At 35.8% G+C, this 15,547-nt stretch overlaps 1 protein-coding gene across 1 annotated transcript in view; it reads right to left on the reverse strand.

Moving 5' to 3' along the window:
* Nucleotides 1-1,939: 1,939 nt before the first annotated feature.
* The window catches only part of LOC132552592 (ankyrin repeat domain-containing protein 26-like), a 77,184-nt gene continuing 63,576 nt past the window's right edge, over nucleotides 1,940-15,547 (reverse strand). The window contains exons 40-49 of the mRNA XM_060216779.1: nucleotides 14,067-14,165; nucleotides 13,323-13,373; nucleotides 12,584-12,657; nucleotides 11,316-11,385; nucleotides 9,532-9,630; nucleotides 8,731-8,901; nucleotides 5,752-5,955; nucleotides 5,328-5,506; nucleotides 3,758-3,933; nucleotides 1,940-3,368 (exon numbers count right to left, since the gene is read on the reverse strand). Coding sequence (XP_060072762.1) covers nucleotides 3,250-3,368; nucleotides 3,758-3,933; nucleotides 5,328-5,506; nucleotides 5,752-5,955; nucleotides 8,731-8,901; nucleotides 9,532-9,630; nucleotides 11,316-11,385; nucleotides 12,584-12,657; nucleotides 13,323-13,373; nucleotides 14,067-14,165 — 1,242 coding nt within the window. The 3' untranslated portion in view covers nucleotides 1,940-3,249. The remainder of the gene's footprint in view (nucleotides 3,369-3,757; nucleotides 3,934-5,327; nucleotides 5,507-5,751; nucleotides 5,956-8,730; nucleotides 8,902-9,531; nucleotides 9,631-11,315; nucleotides 11,386-12,583; nucleotides 12,658-13,322; nucleotides 13,374-14,066; nucleotides 14,166-15,547) is intronic.

Raw genomic sequence — 15,547 nt, forward strand, 5'->3', positions numbered from 1 at the left:
GTGGTACTATTTGTGAGTACCATCAGGGGTGGTCCTATTTGTGAGTACCATCAGGTGTGGTCCTATTTGTGAGTACCAACAAGTGTGATCCTATTTGTGAGTACCATCAGGTGTGGTCCTATTTGTGAGTACCATCAGGTGTGGTCCTATTTGTGAGTACCATCAGGTGTGGTCCTATTTGTGAGTACCAACAAGTGTGATCCTATTTGTGAGTACCAACAAGTGTGGTCCTATTTGCGAGTACCATCAGGTGTACTATTTGTGAGGACCACAAAATGTTATTCTATTAAGTAAGTAAAAGGTGTGATGACCAGCTTGTGCTGACATGCATATATTGTGTCCATGGGCAAGACACTTAACCCTTATTGCTGTGCATGGCAAGTGATGGTCCTCTGTTATGTTGTTGAGTGAGGTAGCCACCAGCTATTTCAAGGAGACCTCACCTCAAAATGACCCCGGCTGTTCACCGAAACAATGTACCTATGATACATACAAATGATTCCTAATCAAAAGACTGTGGTACAAGGATATATTACTGAAAAGTACTAGATTAACGAGGTAGGAAAATTACAAGAAAATAAACATAAATAAGGACAAACAACAGAGGTTATTCAGATTTTTTTTAATAAAATACTTTGATTTTGTATATTTCTTGTGTACAAAATGGATACACAAATTCAAGTTTGTTATAAAAGTACATAAATTGTTATAAATGTAATATTATCGTTACTCTGCCCTTACACATGTTTATCATGTATAATGGTGAAACACTACAGGTACTGTTAGTAGAGTGTCTGTACAACACTAGGTACAAATTACTCATTATAAAGTACTGCATGGTGATATGTATTAATGTTTATATAAAGTAGGTTATATTTAGACTCCATGGCCAGTGACCTTGTATGTAGATGACCTTGTAGGCTGGTGACCTTGTATGTAGATGACCTTGTAGGTGGGTGACCTTGTATGTAGATGACCTTGTAGGCTGGTGACATATGGATAATTTCATCAATGGCTTTTGCACCACTTAATAATCTTGAAAACAGTTTTAAAATAAAGGTCTAAAAATAATAAAAACAAAATGAACAATAAAAGATATGAAAAGTGATAAAACAAATCTGATAAACAAATAGGTCTCACTACATTAATGTTTTACTATTAAAAGAATGTAATCTACAATTTTAAAAACAAACTGCTATATTTTGGTAATTTGGTGTGGAAATGAAGGCATCACCTTGGTCTGACTACAAAAAATCAGCCTTGTGTCACATTGGAGGAACAAGCCAGGTGGAGTACATACTATTTACCTTTTATATACATATGTAGTTATTGTTACAGGTGGACAATATGACCAGATGCTGAAGCTTTTTACTGATATATTACATGAAATTAATAGAGGCAGACATTGATTCAATGACAAGTTCTCATGAACACATGACTAAACAAACAAGATCGATCAAGGTGGCCTATTTGTTAAGATATTCAAAGACCTTTACAGCCTTGCTGGTAGAAGAGGAAATCAGAGGTAGGCTAAATCTTTATATATTCAGAACACAAACTTCAGTGAAATTTAATTTCCAGAGGTAATTGAGTTCAATTCACTTTAAAACATGTGAAATTAAAATATGGTATCAATCAAAATTTCAGCATCTGTATTGGGATAAAATCTTAACTCTAACACCTATAAAAATGTACAACATAACCATCCACAATTGGCCTCAGTTTAATATCAGTGACTGGGGAAATGACAGGTAATCCTGTGATGACAGCTCCACTCACTCTCAACCTTGTATACCTGTATTGAGTACATATTGCACATGGGATATATAATATATAACAACCTTGAGAAAGTAGCACAGTCAGCGACTTCTATCTACATTTTCATTACATTCATATTGATAAAGATAAGTTTATTATAAGATTGAAGTAATTATCAGTTTAGTGATCAAAGTGAGCTGAATGATACAGGATCCTCTACAGCATTACTGTGTATAACACTGTCTCAATGCGGACGGCATAGAACAATTCAATCATCCATATAAACAGACCTTTCAGTTTTACATCTTCACAATCAAATTTCAATCTCATTTCCCAAATTATCACTTGTTTGGACGGCAAAATACACAAGAATTCGTACTTTCAGAAGAATTAGTCTTGTGCAATTCACAAAGGTGAATTTACAACCATTGTATACAATAAAATAAAATTTCTTATCTGGGTTTGTTGACTGGGGACGGAACTGATTAATCTTTACATCAATCCAACAACCAAAATCTCTGTAGATTACTCCAGATACACAAACATAGAGGCTTTCCAACGATAAAATGTGATATGTAAGTATACCATAAAACTATCACCTACATGACTGACCACCATTAAAATAAAACTAGTAGATAAAACCAGTGGATGGACGGATAATCGACACAACAACTTCATGTACATAACTGAAATCTGGCACTAAATCTTATCATAAACTTAACAGAGAAATAACATCTTCCATTTCAGGTCTGTTAATATTGCGAACAAAACGAGTACCATCACAAGAATTGCATATACTCTTGCATAGTAGCAGTATCAGAAGACTCCTGATTATTAAGTGAAATGCTGTTAATAACCACACATCTTATACAAAGGTACCTGCTAGCCTCGTCACTCTAGTCGGTATCGTATGGCTATCAGAAAACCCCTAAATTTGAGAAGAAAACCTTTAACACTTCACGAAAAACAAAGAAATAATCAAAATGTGAAAGGTAAGTTGTGACTCGAAAATAAGATCCCCAGGCTGATAACAAAGGAAGAGACCTTTACGAAATCATCAAATGAAGAGGTTTTCTGTGGAACTGTTATAATGTATAATATTAATGGATAACAGTAAATTGGCTACAAATCTGTGTAATGTTATACTATTTACACATTAGGGTTATCTTTGTCTACCGCTGCACTAATGTCTTTACTACTTATAATTGGTGCTCACAACTGAGCTGAGTATCCTATGATGGCACCTGACAGCCCAGGACAGTTTTTGATGACATGCTCTGTAGATGGAAATGTATTATGTAAATATCACAAGACTTTTTTGATGTACTCTCCTCCACTGGCATTGGTAATCGACGATTCACAATATGGCCTCTTTGCCATAAGGAGGATCTGGATAGCGATGTTTGTACTATCATGTATGACAAAGTACCTCTGATAATGGCACTGTAATGCTGGGAAAGGTTTATAGAGAATATAACAAGCTGTGAAATCCTACACACAGTACTTCCTCTTCAGCAGCTCTAGATAGTCAGAGTTCGATTTGGCAAATGAGGAGCTGACAGCATGATCCTCCACATTAGATATTAATGGCTTGATGTTGTCATGGGGACCTGAAAGTAAGGACGTTATGCTTATGAACATAAACAGAGAAAACAAGTGTATCAGGGCCACTATTCTGAGGTAGTGTATATTTAATCTGTATCATGGAATACCAACTCCATCACATCAATACAGGTATTTATCAACAGTAGCAACCTTAACCATTATACTGAAGACAACAAGAAACATTAAAGTCATATTTTTTCTATGGGGTTTCATTCTCCATGTAATCTATATATCATATTTACTATAAGATTAAAGCAATCTCTCAGAACATTTTATACAATTTTTTCTAAGGCATAATTACATGAACTTTCACATGTAACACAGATGAGCAGACATAGACACAGCATTACTTCGTGGTCTTTGAATATCAGACAAATTCTAGTCAATGCTTTACCTGCTTCTAGGTGTTTGGCAATGCTGCGGTCAAGTTCGGCCTTTAATTTGTTGCCCAGTATATCATCTCCAGTTCCAGAGAATCGTGTTGAATCCAGGAGCTGACCATTCAATACTCCCGAAAATGACATGTTGCCTCCAGTACTGTTATACAGGCGAGATTTCTGTCTTTCTGCACTGTAATTCAGCATGATAAAAAACACATCATACATATAATGATTATGCTGTATATGTAAGTGGCAACGAGGTGTGTGTATGGCCAACAAATTACTGGTATCTGAATCAGATTTCTAATCTCAGGGAAAGTCTTCGTTTTCTTTGACAAGTTTGATTGTAAAATAAATGTACATTTCCCCAGAAAACATACAAAGGACCATGGTTTTCAAGGTAAACAAATGTTCCTAATTTCATTCCATCCTAGAAAATAGAAGTAGTAGAATCCCACAAAACTTTACTTTGTATGTTATCAAGGAGAGCAGAAGTAATGAAAACTACATCCCTTGTGTTAACATCACTGAAGTTATATAAGAAAAAGAAAGTTTGTTAAACATCCAATCCAGTTAGATAGAAATTTTGACTGGTACATTTTGTTGAAGCAATTAAAGCAAGCATAAAATGACTATACGCATCACAGCACTGTGCCAAATCCAACAAATAAACTTTTGAAATACCAGACTTAACACCAGATGTCCCATTATTATGACCACTACACCTTTAACATTAGTACCAAAATTGGTTAATTTTTTCCTTCAGGGCCAGCATATACTAGGCCCTGCAACCTCACATATATAGGAAATAATACCCCTCCCGAATGTTTTGATCAAAGTTTGGTTGAAATTTATTCAGCGTTTTATAAGTAGCATTCTGTTGCAAATCATTTTCCCTTTGGTGTGCTGTCCCTCCTTTATCCAGGAGTCCAATCAACCTCAGTCAGGTCAAAAACGATTGCTCTCCCTCAATGATGGTTCACACCAAATTTGGTTGAAATCAACACAAGTGTTCAGGAGCAGCTGGGTCAAATGACCTAGAAATTCAACCACATGCACACCACTTAACCTTTTGTACTGATCCCTTGCAATTACTCCCATCAAAAACTTGTAGGTAGAATTGGCAGTATCACATTGTCAGGGGTTTGTAAAACTGTAGACAGATAAGGCAAGCAGACTTGAGTATTGTTCAGGAATAGGCATGCTAAACATTTACAAAGAGGCTATACATATACACATGACAGACCATACCTGATTTGTGACTTAAAGTTGATGAACATATTTTTTTCTGTGAAGTTCATAACAAATGATACCCTTATAAATATGTGCAATTGATCATAAAATTTACAGTAGGACAACAAATAAAGCATTGTGTTACATAAACTTGAAAAAAAAATAACAAAAAAAACAACACCATTGTCTTGTGTCAAACCAAAGCATAATATATCAGTAGGTAGTAGGACAGCCATGTGCATGCTACAGAAAAAACCACATTAGTCAGTATTAAATGATAAATAGGGTGAACCACCATGCAGATATTGAGACTACAAGCTGTGAGTCACATAAGTACATGGTGGCACTTACACTAACTTTGTTTTGTAATTGAAGGCACGGTCTGTTGATTTCATCAGCTGCTCACTCAGGCGCATCCTCCACTGCATCTCACTCTCGTAAAGGTCACGATAACGTTTCGCTTCCATTTCTTTACTCTCCTTCTGGGCAAGAATCTGTTCGTATTTAATTCTTAATGCAGTTGTCTCCTCCTGTGTAGGACAAGAATTCAAAACATTGCCACAGACAGATTGACATCATCAATAAACACTTACAACACCAGTATAGTATCTAATAAGCCCAGGCAGTCTAAACAGAATATTAGACTCAAAGTAGGTGGTTGGACTTTTGATATAAAACCATTAACCTGTCAATGGACTGATAACACAAATTCTAGGCTGACATGAGGAGTTTTTATAGTTATCACATCCCCCATAACAGAACATCAGCTGCAAACCTGTAACTTTCTGTTGATTTGTTTCAGTTTGGAGTCAGTTTCATCCCGAGAGTTGTCCAGTTTTTCACGAGAGCGGGCCTGCTCCTCCAGGTAACTGTTCACCTCGTCAAGCTTGCGATTGAGCTCAAGTCGGTAGCGTGCCTCTATTTCCTTTCTGACTTGTTCAAGCTCCTCCCTCTCCACATACCCATTCTCCACTCGACTCTGAAACGATGTATGGTAATTCGCATTACTACAAACGCTTCCACTGTTTTTGACTTTCTTTTTTCAAGTTTTGTATTTGGTGAATGGTTATGATAACAAGCAATATTTTACTGAGCCAGAAGGCAACATTGTTGAAAAGAAACACCTTTTAAGGACAACTGGTGAGACCAAAACCCAGTAATTTTTTCTTATCTTTTCTTATTCTTTTCCTAAAATTTACAGTATCAACTGTGATCTTTTTTGAAATCACTATTGCTACTGTAATACACAATATCTGTCATTTTTCTTTTTTATTTAAATAGCAGTAACAGATCTATTTGACGATGTGATATTTTTCAGGCAATAAAACATGCAATCATGGACCAATTTTTCCTCATACTGCACTATCTCTAAAATGTAATACACCTGTAACATTCAAACACAGTACCAGTAGTCATCACCGGGACAGTTTTGTAAAAGTTTACAGCACCAGTAGTCATCACCGGGACAGTTTTGTAAAAGTTTACAGAACAAGTAGTCATCACCGGGACAGTTTTGTAAAAGTATACAGCACCAGTAGTCATCACCGGGCCAGTTTTGTAAAAGTTTACAGCACCAGTAGTTATCACCGGGACAGTTTTGTAAAAGTTTACAGCACCAGTAGTCATCACCGGGACAGTTTTGTTAAAGTTTACAGAACCAGTAGTCATCACCGGGCCAGTTTTGTAAAAGTTTACAGCACCAGTAGTCATCACCGGGACAGTTTTGTAAAAGTTTACAGCACCAGGAGTCATCACCGGGACAGTTTTGTAAAAGTTTACAGCACCAGTAGTCATCACCGGGACAGTTTTGTAAAAGTTTACAGCACCAGGAGTCATCACCGGGACAGTTTTGTAAAAGTTTACAGCACCAGTAGTCATCACCGGGACAGTTTTGTAAAAGTTTACAGCACCAGGAGTCATCAGGGTGCCAGATTTAGGTTGTGATTTTGTGATTAAAATTTTGAATGAAGAGCGATTTGTAAGAAATGTATAAAAGTTACCCAATAATGACAATCTGGAAACATCTATTTCAGTATATATCATGGAACATAATGTATAGTATGAAATATTTTAACGACATATCTGATATTTGCTATTTCATCATTTTGTTTTTGTTTTGATAAAAATTGTTTGATAATTTTGTACATTAACAAATAAATATTACTTATTAAACCTGATAACAGTTCTATTACCAATGATCATGTATAGATCATTGTTACAAATGTCTAGGAATTCAAAGATTTGTTAGTAAAATGTTAGATTTATCATATCTGTAAGCATGCACTGTAAGAACATACAAGGTATTATTGAACTATTTACATCATTATACTATTAAACAGAACAGTTATTGACATTCAATATGAGATCTATATATATCTACACAACATGGACTGGTGACTAATTATCTAAACAAATAGTGATCAACAAAAGTGGGTTCTTTTGTGAATAAATGCACCAACAACATGGACACCTAGAAGTAGTTCTAATGTTACTGGAAACTTGTTGGTCAGCTGATTCACATACAACATGGAAGTATTACTAAGGAATCATGATTTTTGTTGCTACATATATTTTCCTTTCTATTCAAAGCTTGCTGAAGAAATTGCTGAGTGGTTGTGCTATTCAAAGCAGCAGTAAAGTGTCTTTATATTTAGTAGAATCAGGCATTATACTTTAATGTCTCTAGGTGCTGACCTCTTAGCACACAAAGTACACTGTCCTGAAGCATTCCATACACGAGTAGATACAACATTACTTCTTCTTGTAACAAACCATTGTCAATGTATGGTCAATGTATACACCACCTTCATTTATCCTTGCTTAAATGAAAGCAAAGTTATGCTCTGGACAAGAAGTTTTTACACAAAAGGCAATAACTCTGTAACTGAGGGACAGACAGACAGACAAGACAGACAGACAGACAGACAGACAAAGCGGTGACTACGTGGTCCCCTTGAAATTTTCCAAGCATGCTGTCCAACCAGACATCACAACAGGTACTGGGAACACAGGTCATAAACAAGGCATGCTGTCCTGGCAAACATCACAACAGGTAACTGGAACACAGGTCATAAACAAGGCATGCTGTCCTGGCAAACATCACACCAGGTAACTGGAATACAGGTCATAAACAAGGCATGCTGTCCTGGCAAACATCACAACAGGTAACTGGAACACAGGTCATAAACAAGGCATGCTGTCCTGGCAAACATCACAACAGGTAACTGGAACACAGGTCATAAACAAGGCATGCTGTCCTGGCAAACATCACAACAGGTAACTGGAATACAGGTCATAAACAAGGCATGCTGTCCTGGCAAACATCACAACAGGTAACTGGAATACAGGTCATAAACAAGGCATGCTGTCCTGGCAAACATCACACCAGGTAACTGGAATACAGGTCATAAACAAGGCATGCTGTCCTGGCAAACATCACAACAGGTAACTGGAATACAGGTCATAAACAAGGCATGCTGTCCTGGCAAACATCACAACAAGTAACTGGAACACAGGTCATAAACAAGGCATGCTGTCCTGGCAAACATCACAACAGGTAACTGGAATACAGGTCATAAACAAGGCATGCTGTCCTGGCAAACATCACAACAGGTAACTGGAACAAGTCATAATTCAATGCATGCTGATTTTCACCAGGGAATTCACCAAAAGCATGCTGTCTGGGGGTCCAGCAGTACAACAACAATAGGTACATCACAACAGAAAAGGTGAAGTGGTGACCAGCATGGCTGACCTTGTATGCTGCATGCTCCTGCTCCATCTTCGTCTTGCTTTTCTCAAGTTTTTCTACACTCTTCTGTAATCGTTTCAGAGAGCCAAGCTCACTCTGCAGCTGTAGATTCTTGGCCTGGAGCTTGGACTTACTGTCCACCTCCTCCTCAACCTGTTGTTGGAGCTCACTTAGCTGGCAGGGCAAAGGTCAGAGGTTAACCATGGAGGTCAAATATCATTAAACAGGATGATAGGCTTAGGTACCAAAACCAAAATTGTCAAAGGTATTTCAAACAACAAAAATCCAAAGGCCAAAATGCTGGGTTCAAAGGTCAAATAGCTATTAATGTACTCAGAGGAAATTATAAAAGTCATGAAAATATAGTAGTCAATAGGATGAAAATGAAAGGACTATGCTTGTGATATAATAGTATTCAGCTGATCAAGATCAAGCATCGAACTGCATTTTTCAATCTTGTGTCTTTAAAAATTTTGCTACCGTAAAAGTGTTCAGGTAAGAATTTGAGCGATGTAAGTGATTGGTTTGGTCAATATTGTCATTGACATTTTATTTGGAAAATCCCATTTTTGGCATTACAATTTTTGAAAGTTTCTGTTAAGTTCTGGCTGCAATTATCAATACATCAAATACACTTAAGAGAAAAAAAACTTGAATGATTGAAACCAATCAACTATGGTTGAACACTGCAGTCAAATATATAGGATGAGAATCTATTCACAATGACAAAGAGTACGGTAAGGGCCAGGTCCACATAGGAAAGGGGGCGTGGTCCACACTGGAAGGTGGGCGTGTCTTAGTTACCTGTCTTCTGACTGTAGACAGTGTTCCCTCCATCGCTAACCTCTCCTGGTCGAAGTCTGAGTGTAGTGTATTAATGCGATTATCCGAGTTGTCTACAGTCTAAAGTCATCCATGAGAAGTTAGGGATAGAATTAAAGAGATATGTTAGTAAAGAGAAAAAGAACTAAATCATTGATTTTAGAAATAATCTTCACATCAACATTTCATCTCAATTCAAACAAGTCCATTTGGTTTTAAAATGTTAAATAAAGCAAATATTTTTAGTGTTGATACAGTAAAAAGTTAAACATTATATTGAAAATACAAAAAGAAAAAAAGAAATAAAGAAAAAATATTACAATAAATAAATAAATAATTATATGAAATGTGAAAATACTTGCATGACAGTCAAACATAAATCAGTGAACAATTATGTATACTAATGATCAATAACCCTCCCCCACCCCCATCAAACAACCTCTTACTATAGCAACTCAGTAAGGCCTAAACAGCTCCTTCTTAAAAAACTTGTTAGTTCCGATTCCTCAAGACTTTCCTTCTTAAAAATTTTGTTCTTAAAAAAAGTTGTTATCTCTTCAAAACCTTTCAATATGTTATAACATATTAATTCATCAAATCCACACAGCAGATTTTATTAGCATCCTAGATATTGACAGTCCGTAAGAAAAGAAAGACAACTCTGCAATTTCTGATTTTTGAGTTTTGCACTCTAAAAGCTTACTAAGCTAGCCGTAAGTGCATCTGTATCTTAATGTTTTAATCTCACTTTGTTGAAAAAGATATCAATCAAGCATTTTTAAGTACTCATTTCATGTCTATTGATAATGATAATATTCATTGTGAGAGTCTAATAGTTATAAGCACATCTGTCTAGTTTACTAAGTTCATCTGTCTATAAGGTTAGCAGTGAATACTAGTTATCACACTAAAACAGCTTTATACACAATACATACATCGTCTAAGGGATCCTGCAATGTTTCAAAGTCAAAAAGTCATTAAGTTTACAGAGTTTGAGCAAATAAGCATTTTCAATACAAGTCTATCAGAGCATCCAGAAAACATACTGATATATACAGTAGCTTTAATGGTAATCTGAAGTAGACAAATGCTGGCTGAGGGTATAATCTCTAATATATGTATATTTTCTAATTAACCCAACAGGATGATACGCGAGAAGAATAGTAACACAGTGAAAAGCTTTTTCAACTCCTAAAAATTCCACGTACAAGAGCACAATATTGATTTGGTTGACATTCCTGTCCAATACATATATCAGTTCTCTAGAAAAACAGAATTTATGATGTGTATTCATTAGTATAATGTATACCAACAATTATAAACCGATCATCAGGATTATAAAGTATAGTGTAACACTGTCATTTTGTTTCTCCAGCAGGAAATGAGGAGCAACATTGGTAAAGAAAAAAGATGGCAAATGTCTATGATAACAACAAACATTCCCTGATATCCTTTATAAAATCATTAAATTTTCCAAGCCAAATTTCCATGCCAGGCTTGTATCACATAATACACCATACCGCGACAGTTACAGAGATTTATTAGAAATATATAAAATCTGGCCTACAAAAAATTTTGTTAATAGCCAGCTGGCTTAAAGTAAAGAATATAACTGATGTAAAAATAGTGCACTACCCAATTCAGGAACAAATAACACCACCATACACAATAGATAATGTGCATGTTTCCATTACTCTATAAACCTCTCCACCAATGTAGGGTAGTCTTTAAACAATAAATCTCCACTATCTCATGATAATACCCACCTTTAACCTCTTTTTGGCCGATTTCAGATATGATTTAAGACTAGCAATCTCTGTCTGTAGTTGGACATTCCTGGAAGGAATAGTTATACAAATATAATATTTGCATTGAAATCAGGAATCATAGAAATCTTTAGTGCAGTATATTATCATCTATAAACAAGAGGCCCAAGGGGCCTGTGTCACTCACCAGGCTAATTCAGCTTTTCAGTCATTGAACAAAGAATTTCAAATATAACAACTAATTTCTGAAATAACTTCCTTATTGCATCCTGGCCTTGTGGTCACACAGAAGGCAGATTCACTAGTGAATTCATAAAATTGCTTTAGAGGAAATTTGGACACTATCCCAGTTATGAAAGAAGGATTTTAAAGAACTTACATTTCCCCAATTGGGTCCCGCCCTTCCAACCCCAGGGGGCTGGATTCCATCATCTATATAGTGTAGATTCCTGTTCACCCAAAAATACTTCAGATCCAACTTTGGGCAAAATCAAATAACTCTTACTAGAGAAGTAAAGAATTTGCTCTATTTTCCCTATTGGGCTACGCCCCTCTTTCCAAAGGATGCCAAAACCCACCATTTAAATAAAATTGTTTTCCTTTCACTCAAAAAAGCTTCAGACAAAATTTTTGCAAAATCAAAGCATTCTTACAGGAGGAGTAAGATTATGAAGTATTTCCCCTTTTGGGCCCCATCCCTTCTGCCCTTGGAAGCCAAGACCAAACTTTTATAAAAGACTGATTCTTTTCCACCCATGAATGCTTCAGACCAAATTTGGGCAATATCCACTTGTTCCTATAGGAGGTGTAGGATTTTAAAGAACTTGCAAAATTGACCATTTTGGGCCCCGTCCTCAGGCCCCTGGAGACAGAGAAAATATATATATTTTTACAAACTTGGTTCCCCTTTCCTCAACAATGGTTTTGGCCAAATTTCTGTTCGGTCAATCATGACTAGTAGCAATTTTTAGTAAAAATGTTGATGGATGCTGTTGGCATATGCAAGGACAATGAATGCCATGCCATGACATAAGCTCACCAGCCCTTTGGACAAGGTGAGTTGAAAACTTGGATTATGGAAGATACCAGTCATTTGTGATATCTAATATGGAAAACTCAGTCTTGATATCAGTCATTTGTGATATCTAATATGGAAAACTCAGTCTTGATATCAGTCATTTTCCCCCAACAGTTGTATGTATAAATTTAATGGGTTTACATGCCACACCCCAGTATTGGGTACCAGATTGTAAATGAACAGTACTTACTTTTCATGCTCGGCTTCATACTTGGCCTCTGATGATTTCTTTAGTTCCATTGCTTTTCTGCACTTTCTCTTCTCCTGTAAATATCAGTGAAAACTTACAGACAACCATAGAACTGGTCATCACTTGTATTGTTTACAGACCAAAGGGGCTCAACGTCAAAAGTCTTTTTACATAAACCAAAGCAATCATTAGATACCTGTGTTGATACATTGACACACAAACTCTACAGCTCCCAGGAGAAGAACAATAGAACGATCCCTACAACTTATGTTTACCTATCACATACATGGTACATCCTACAACTTATGTTTACCTATCACATATATGGTACATCCTACAACTTATGTTTACCTATCACATACATGGTACATCCTACAACTTATGTTTACCTATCACATACATGGTACATCCTACAACTTATGTTTACCTATCACATACATGGTACATCCTACAACTTATGTTTACCTATCACATATATGGTACATCCTACAACTTATGTTTACCTATCACATACATGGTACATCCTACAACTTATGTTTACCTATCACATATATGGTACATCCTACAACTTATGTTTACCTATCACATATATGGTACATCCTACTTTGGTGTAAAGTTCTCATTGCTATAATTATACACACAAGGGTAGTGATCAGTAGGAATATGAATAAATGATAATATGTTACATCTAAACTTACAGAATATCCCAAACAGAATACATAATATACTATATACAAACCTCCTCTAGTTGGCCAACAGCATCCTGTCTCTGTCTCTCATACTGTACAATCTATGTAATACACACAATACACAATCATTTATTCTTGAAATATGAAAACTGAATATGTTTTCATGTGATGAAATTATCATCTAAAAGTATTGTGTTTAATACCTACCTCAGTTTCATGACTCTATCACATTGTAAACTTTATCTAAGGAAATTATTACAATATTTTAGGAATTTTTTCCTCAAGTCTGAACATTCTGTCCTATGTACATACTTGATCCTTTCCTGGTAAGTTAACAGCCCAGGGATCTGATTCTATTGAATATATCAGAGTTCAGATTAGTGATATTCTGAGAGAATGTCTAGATTTTAAATCAAAGTTGCCAAATACATATCTAGTAAACATGAGTTTTAAACAATATTAAGTTATTTCATAAAACATTATCATTATCAAATAAAAAATGAGTTTTGTATTAATAAAAGATAATTATAACACTATACAGGAATTCATCATTGAATTAAACCAACAGATAACTGATCAATTTATCATAAATGGTAAACACCTTATAGAAACAAGTACAATGAAGCTCTACACTACAGTCCACAGAGTCAGGATACAGCTGTGTGTTACCACACATGTAAGCTAGGTACTACAGTGTTATACAGTGTGAGGAAGGCATTGATAGAAAGATACATCACCTAGCCACTCTCTAGAAAACATTAGAAACATTAGAGTCAGTTTTATTACACACTCACCCGCAGACCAAGTTTAGAGCGAGACACAACCTCTGACTCCCACAATTCCTTGTTGTTTTCAGCTTCCTGTGTCATCATGTTGCGAGTAACAGACTCCATCTACAGAGTTACAGTGAGTTAGCAGATAAAGTAAAGAAGACAGATCTGTTAGAAACCAGCATTATTAGCAGACAGCTGTCTCTATGGAAGTATGACAACATGCTTATATATGATTAGGAAGCTTATATATTTGTTGATAGTAAACAAATCTAACCATGTTGTCACACTCACACAACATCGATCAGGTTATTTAAAACTTCCTCCATCCACAAAATAAAGACAAAATAGTTGTAAGAGGAACAACATTGTATAGAGCTGACAGAGCACAAAGTAAACAGCAATATAGCTACAAAGAATGTCTCACTGTGATGGCAGTAGATTATCATTTTGAGGGCAGGATTATGAGGAGTCTATCAAAGTGAATGCAAGTGATAACAAGTATCTCGTTGTGTGATGTGTAGATGAGAATAATTTCTCATTGTGAGGGCAGTATTATGAGGAGTTTATCATGGTGAGGGCAACTGGAAAGTTTCTCATTGTATGGGGTGTAGAAAAGAAGAATTTCTAATTTAGTAGTCAGTACATGAGAATTTTCTAAGATGACAAAGTTGAAAACATTTTCAAATTGTGATGAGAGCAGCTGAGGTGTTCCTCATTTTAAAGGCATAATATGGGAACAGTTCATCATTGTAGGGTATGGAGATGAGAACAGTTTCTCATTGTGGGGGTGGTACATCTTATTATGACAGTAGCTGATAAGTTTCACTCACAGAAGGAAATAGATGAGAACAGTTTCTCAGTGTGAGGGTAGAAGATGAGATGAGGATAGCTTCTCATGGTAAGGGCTAGATATGTAAAGAAAATCTAATTGTGATGACAGAGGATGGGTTCCTGTCTTTTAAGGGGTAACAGCTGATTGTGAAAATGCTACTTTCTCAGTCAGAAAGTTACTGCAGAATGTACCATAGTCTTTAAAAAACCCTAATTAAAGGGTAGAAATGTTTTTATACCAGCTGTGATGTCAGTCTGTCAGGTTTTACTAATTAGTTAGTGCTGTCATGCTTTAAGTCAGTAAAACTTTCTGACAAAAATTGTTGTAACAGAAAAACAAAATGACTATAGTAGGAAAACTACTAAGGATCCCTCAGAAATCTAAACCAAGAGTTTTGTAGAATCATGTACAAATGGTAACATAATGACTTCAGTCTGAACAAGAGGACTTTGTTGTTTAATCTCCTTTCCAAAACTTTTTCTTCAAATTAATTAAAGCGATTTCAAAGGTTTGATTCAAAATCCCACAATCTTCAACTTCAAAACTGAAAGTCATATGTTCCATTTAACAGTTTAAGAATGTAAAGTTGTCAAAGTCAGAATCAGTAGAAGCTACAAGAATGAAGACTGCAGATTAGTTAAAGCAGCTAGCGGGATACTCCATTCTACCA

This window comes from Ylistrum balloti, unplaced genomic scaffold (assembly GCF_031769215.1).
Source record: "Ylistrum balloti isolate Yb309-2 unplaced genomic scaffold, AGI_CSIRO_Ybal_v1 Utg370260, whole genome shotgun sequence".
Lineage (NCBI taxonomy): Eukaryota > Metazoa > Mollusca > Bivalvia > Pectinida > Pectinidae > Ylistrum > Ylistrum balloti.